The 6,859-nt window shown below is 32.3% G+C and overlaps 1 protein-coding gene across 1 annotated transcript; it reads right to left on the bottom strand.

Moving 5' to 3' along the window:
- Positions 1 to 401: 401 nt before the first annotated feature.
- On the bottom strand, positions 402 to 3,791 carry LOC123538737 (uncharacterized). The gene is made up of 5 exons (XM_045323036.2): positions 3,637 to 3,791; positions 2,972 to 3,250; positions 2,598 to 2,695; positions 2,244 to 2,333; positions 402 to 1,085 (listed from the first exon to the last, which is right to left on the bottom strand). Exons 2-5 carry the CDS (start codon positions 3,127 to 3,129, stop codon positions 1,033 to 1,035), a joined length of 399 nt encoding a protein of 132 aa, XP_045178971.2. The 5' UTR covers positions 3,130 to 3,250; positions 3,637 to 3,791; the 3' UTR covers positions 402 to 1,032.
- Positions 3,792 to 6,859: the final 3,068 nt, after the last annotated feature.

Below are 6,859 nucleotides of genomic sequence, written 5' to 3'. Positions count from 1 at the left end.
GTTTTAATGGTGAACGTAAGGCGGAATCTAATGCTTTTGAGGTTAAACAGTTTATATAAACATTTATAAGCTTATAAAAACATCTCTTTAAAAAGAAAAATCAACTTAACTGTAGCACACATTTAAAAATAGATGAAAATCGTTTAAATGTAGTCTAAAAATTAAAAATACTAATTAAAATCGTTATGCTAATAGTCTGCTCACAAATGTAAGCTTGCTTATCATGTTAAATGATAAAGTATTACTGTAACAGAGACCTGAGATGAAACATAATATCCATTTAAAAATCTGATTTTTATTCTCTTTACGTAACTTTATATAAAAGTTGAAAAATATTTTGCTTCATAACAACTGTCACAGCAGATGCTTGGTTTGTTTTAAAAGTTTCATGGCTTAGGACATAACTTCCAGTAAATAACATTTGATAAATATCGGCCATTTAATATAATATAACCAATAGAAACTCTTTTGTTGTTTAATGTTTTATTTCAACGTTTAAATATATTGGTATAACAGTGAAAAATGGACGGAATAATACGGAAATAATACTGACTTTGTTGAGGTAAACATGTGTAAAACATTTAACAGCGAAAAGGTAATAAAACATTTTAAACATTTAATTAAAACATAAAAAAAATGAAAATAAAAATAGCACACATTTAAAATAAATAAATAAATAAATTGATCAATAAGAAATTAAAAATACATAAATTAAAGAAAATAATTTATATGCAAATAGGCGACCAACAATGAAGCTTGTTCTTTTTCAATGTTCACAGAATGATGAAGTTTTCTGTTGAATAAAACATGTTTAAAACATGTTGTTGCTATATGTATTTTGCGCTGCGTCTCCCTCAAGCACAGCGGCTTCCCAACATAAATATTTAAGCATAGAAGATATTGTACAATATTTGAGTTCACAACATAGCCTGTAAACAAACTGTCATTTGTCACGTTACAAACACCTAAATACTTTTTCGGAAATGGTGATATATTTTAAGTGTTGTTGTCCTTGATTCTATGCCACTGATTTCAGTTGTCTCCTACATAGAAGTTTTTCTCGAAATGTGATATATAACCATCACCTGTAACAGAAAAAAAAGACACTGTTTAATTGTAAGATCTGATATAATTGTTGGTAACGCATCGCAAAATTTATCACATTTAACTGCGTTTAGTGACAAATATCTCCAGTGACCACACATGCAAACGTTCACTTTTCACCAAATGCAAAACAGGGAGAATTGTTTTGGGTTTAACATCACACCGACACAATCTTATGTCAAACGGCGTCTATTCAGCTTTTAATGGTGGAGGGAGAAGCCAGCTGGATGGCTTCCTCACATGAAGAATTCATCAAGCGAGGCTTGAACCCACACCAGTGGCGAGAAAGTGATTCGAAGTCAGCGAACTTAACCACTCGGCCACGGAGGCCCCGGGGATAATTGTATAGCCATGTAGCCGTAAATCTGCACAAATAAATGGGAGCGATGGTGTAGCGGTTAGGGTGTTGGCCGCAGAACACGGAATCACGGGTTCCAGCCACATTGAGGTCATAGCCACACCTTCTCATATGACACCAGTACCGGTTTTTCAAGAAGAGGGATTCAAAATATGCTTTAAGTGTTCTTCACAAATGAGATAAAAATGTATATATTTAAGTATACAAATGGTTACATTAAAATATATGTGAGATTGTGAGATTAACAAAGTCAAACCACGATAAAATAGTACAAGTATATTCAACATACTCTTCTTGATAATTTATTTTCAAAATAAAAATTATGTCTTCTTTGCACTTCTAGACATAAAAAATTGAAAATGAACAAAACCCTACATTTCAAAGGATGTTAATGATTAGATATGAACACCACCACTTTGCATATACTTAAACTACTTTTCTTTATTCGAGTAGTCATAGTGATGTCCCTTAATTAGAAGCGAAAACCCCGTTGGCAAAGGTGGTATCAACCTAAGTAATGATAACCTAGATAACATTTGCTTTCGTTCGTTTCAGCCATACTTCATCTCTTAATTTCTGAACGAGGTATTTGTGACCTTCAGTTAGTGCATTTTTTATTTTCAAGAAGCAGCATAATGTATGATATGCCAGCAGTACGATAAATTACGTTTTGTCCTTAAATATAACCAATAGAGAAACACCAATGAATTTATCTCAACTCGTAATTAAACTAACAATAATAACTAAAAAGATGAGTAATCAACAAAACAAAAATAATTACCATCAATGTCAAAAAGTTCCGCTACCCATTTGTCCAGCATTATATTTCTATGGCGGCATAAATCTATAACGAGATTTGCTGTGAACGACACTGGAAATATAAATAAAATATGTACGGGCATTATGAACAAGAAACTGAGAGTGGATACTATCGTATTTAAATTTGGTTTGAATGGACTTTACACTTTTTCTATTTTAAATACTTTTAGAACTGGAATAAACATCATAGTATAATTAAAGGGTAGCTAAATTCCTGTTTTATAGATTTGAGTTACAGAAATTAACGAAATTAACATGCTTACGTTATATACTTTTTCAAATGAACATATAAGTAAAGATTGTAAATATTTCTTACGTTTCATCCCGCATAATTTTGTCTTCATTGCTTTATAGAGGTATCGTTTACCCGCGAATGTTCGACATAATCCGTGTCTTGCATAATGATGAACAGACCTGAAATAGTTGGAGCGACCTTTGTCAACTTCTTACATTCAATGGTAGTATAACATGCAATACTGAGGGTGTTGTAGTCTAGTTAATCATATAAAGAAAGTTCAAATTAACTGAGACTCACTTTTAGTTTTTCTACGACTAGACACTGTAGTCTGACAATGGTATTTTACAAAAATGTCTCAATAACGTTTTTTTTTCAGTACATTAATTAATTAATCAAATAATAAAAGACTTGAGAAAAGACTTGACAATGATCAAAGTCACAGAAAAATTTACCTGTGTTGTGTGTCATGGTTCCTTTTCATGCTTATTCTTGGGATATCTGTTATTCTATCGCCATCGTCGTATTCATCCGTAATTATAAATCCATAAGAAACAGTTAGAAAAAGTTCTAACGTAATTATCACTTTGGCATATCCACCATTCACAACCATATTGTTGACTTCAAAATTTGACAAACGAAATCCGCAACTGAGCTGGTTTTAAGTTGTTATTAAATTCTTTCGGTTGAGGTTTTTCCTACGTTCACTGATTAACTTTTCCGAAATCGATTTCCTGAAAACAAATCATGTAGTATTTGATAAATATCAATATTTTACTATAAAATATTTAATAAATACATTAGTAAGCCTAGCAATCTTTTAAAGGCTGATAACTTAAATTTTTAATTTTAACAGATCTTACAAAATTATACTGTAAAGAAAAGCAGAACATGTTACTCTAAACTCATAAAAATAACGGTCATAGCCTTCATTAATCAAATTTCGAATGTATATAATTTCATTTGGTCTCAAAATTTCCGCTTAAGTAAATTGATATTTTCTACATTAAAATTAGAACATTTTTTCTTAACACAACTTTTTGATAATTGTCAAATATTTCTAAGCAATTTGAATTAATTATAAATATAACATAATTAAAAATTAAGTTATCATTCTTACCTGTTCTCAACATAAAACTTCATTAATTTCGTTAAATAAATGTACGAAAAATAAAATAAAAAAATCTTTTTTATTCCGTATATTCGAGTGTCTGAAATAGACTGATTCATAAATGTATCCCAGCGTCTTTTTAAACAGTAGTCGATGTGACTTGTATGAGCCGATGACTGTATACGCAGGCATGTAAGTTATGATCAGATAGCGTGACATTTTGGATAACTGAATAAAGTTTTAAATCTGATAAGTTTGTAAATAGAAAACATACACTTATCTTTACTATGTAGATGTAAAACTTGACTTAAACGAACTGGGTAATAAAACAATGACTTTTTAAAATTTTACTCTTATGGACAGCAACCTACGCTGTTTAATATTTTAGAGACTTTTTAGTATAAACAAAGGTATTCGTAACGTAACGTCAGATGTTCAGTAGCATTGCTACAAAACTAATTAAGTCATTAGACGATTACAAAGGCTGTAAAGAAAAACATCCAAAACAAAATACAGTAACAGCAGATAATCAAAGCCCTGAAAGGACTGATAGCCAGTATTTCAACCGATACACCTGAAGAATCAACATTTCATTGTGCATAGACCGCTCATGCTTTGAACAATGTTGGTAGAGGTCCACTATAAAATATCTAAGCTCTGTGCATTGGGGCTCAAGATAAGAAGATTTTGAAAGGATTTCCATATGCAGCTCTATGTAAAACTAAGTTTGCCCCAGGGTGGGACCGGAGCCTCCGTGGCCGAGTGGTTAAGGTCGCTGGCTTCAAATCACTTGCCCCTCTTCGAATTGAGTTCGAGCCTCACTCGGGGCGTTGAATTCTTCATGTGAAGAAGCCATCCAGCTGGCTTACGGAAGATCGGTGGTTCTACTCAGGTGCCCGCTCGCGATGAAATAATGCATGGAGGGGCACATGGGGTCTTCCTCCACTATCAAAGCTGGAAAGTCGCCATAAGACCTATAATAGTGCCGGTGCGACGTTAAACCCAACAAGAAAAAACAAAAACAGGGTGGGCCAATTTCAATCCTAACCCTAACACTAAACCCTAAACTGGAGTGATTCCGAATATTTCAAATGTGAATATAAAATTCATAATTATTCTAGAATATGTTGCTGTTTGTTTTTATTGTTTAAAACAGTAGTCCTCAGTTGCTCATACACTCATACAATATCAAGATTATAAAAAATAAATATGTGACTATTTTTTACACGTCCAGAATATTTGTGTGATGTGATCACATAGAAAAAGAATGAAAACTCAAACGACGCTAGGTTGAAACATGGTAGTTGATTTAGAGCTATAGCCAGTTGCTAAAGCACTGGCAAAACAAGTAAATGATAAAAATTACAGTTGCGTATGTTCTAAATGTACGAAACTTATACCCGATATATATTAACCATTCTACCTCAATGTCGCTATGAATAAATGATAAATTATTAGATCATTTTTACTGCTGACACTTAATGCAGATTGAAGCCGCGAGTGTTTCATTTTAACAAATCAACAAATCATTTGTCCATGATCTACTTATTACAAGTTTCCTGGACAAATTGGATGTCTTGACGATATTGCACACATTGCTATATAAAAACTTAAATATTGTAAAACCATTTTCAAACTAACCTCGTTTATTTTTGTTTGTCTTAAAGGTTACATTCAGTTAATCTTATACTTATCATATGATATGGTATTTTCATTAACTTAATACGACGTTCAGCTTTGATTTCGACAAAGTAATCCCAAACAAACATTAGGCATTTAAACGTGTCGTGTAAACGCGAGACTTTACAACACAAAACGTTGACAACTTTATGTGATTACTTTGTGTCATCAAGGAAAATAAAGGAAATGACAACAGGAAACCAGTTTTATCTACTCCGGCAAATTATCCATTATGGGGAAACATTCTCAATTAGTGATGTAACTATGCTCAAAAAAGAAATTTCTATGACTTAGTGTGAAATAGTAAACGGACAAATAAGAATTTAAGCATCAACGGGCCCGTCTCAAAATTCAGCTAGGTAGCGATTTGTCAACTTTTTTCGCATATGCCTATGTCGGCTAAATCCGACTTCACATCGACATATCATTTGGCACGATACAGGCGTCGATAAAGGGTGCTACCACTTTGATCTACTACTTAATTTAAAAGACGTTTCAGAATGATATATCAGACTGGTATTACACTTAATTTACACACACTGCATCAATAATTCGGCACATAGAATAAAGCACTTGACGTATACACTCACAAGTTACTTCTGTATTTAATCACCATTTAAACACTGTTATGAGTTGACATGAAGTCGAACTACTATATTTGACGCCATACATGCACCATAAAACAGTTTTCCCCTATTGCATCTACTTTTTCACATAAAATACATATAAGAATCGAAATAAATATAGCAGAACCATTTTTAACATATCTCAATAATGCGAATCGGTTATACGCTGTGTGTATTATTAACTTGTGCTAGCTCTCGTGAAATTATTCTGCAAGCGTATACTCTCATCGCATTGTTTCGATATGGTAATTAACAAGGTTCTGCTATATATTATTTCTTAATTAAATACGTAAAGTTTAAGTAGTACCATTTTTGACAAAACCCTGTAATTAATTGTTTTGATTAACGAATTGATAAAAGGAAAATGATTATATTCCGTTGCACTGCGTCCATTTCGCGATTTAACACTTTACCGATATTGCCCACGTGACAATGATATCTAAAATAAATTTTGATTTGTGTTCATCACGGTTTACTATGAAGGAAAATGTACAAAAACTTATCATAATTCTAAGTTTTAAAATCTAGAAAATTGTCAACAATTGCGGGTAACATAAATAGTTTTCAAAATAGTTTATTAATTGTAGGAAAAAAGTATTTTGATAAAAGTATTAACCCTTACCCATCTTAATTTCTATAATGAAAGTGTCTATCTTTTAATTTGGACAGTATCATTAACTGTCAAAAAGGGTGCTTACTAAAAAGAAACTGGCTGAATTGGTATAGTGCAGATCATGATCAGACTGCGCGGATAATACACTGGTCGCAAAGGCAGAATCAGCCGTGTCCAGCATGATAAGTATTTAGATATAGCATAGATATTGCAACTAAACACTGCATATAGGGGATATAGCTGCTGAACTAAACAAAGTATGTTTTGTTTGGGTGATTTGGTTCGTGCATTTTGATAACAGAGTCGGGAAAAG

Source organism: Mercenaria mercenaria, chromosome 18, assembly GCF_021730395.1.
Source record: "Mercenaria mercenaria strain notata chromosome 18, MADL_Memer_1, whole genome shotgun sequence".
NCBI lineage: Eukaryota > Metazoa > Mollusca > Bivalvia > Venerida > Veneridae > Mercenaria > Mercenaria mercenaria.
Note: the sequence above shows the minus strand (reverse complement) of the source record. Positions and strands in the feature narration are given on the sequence as shown.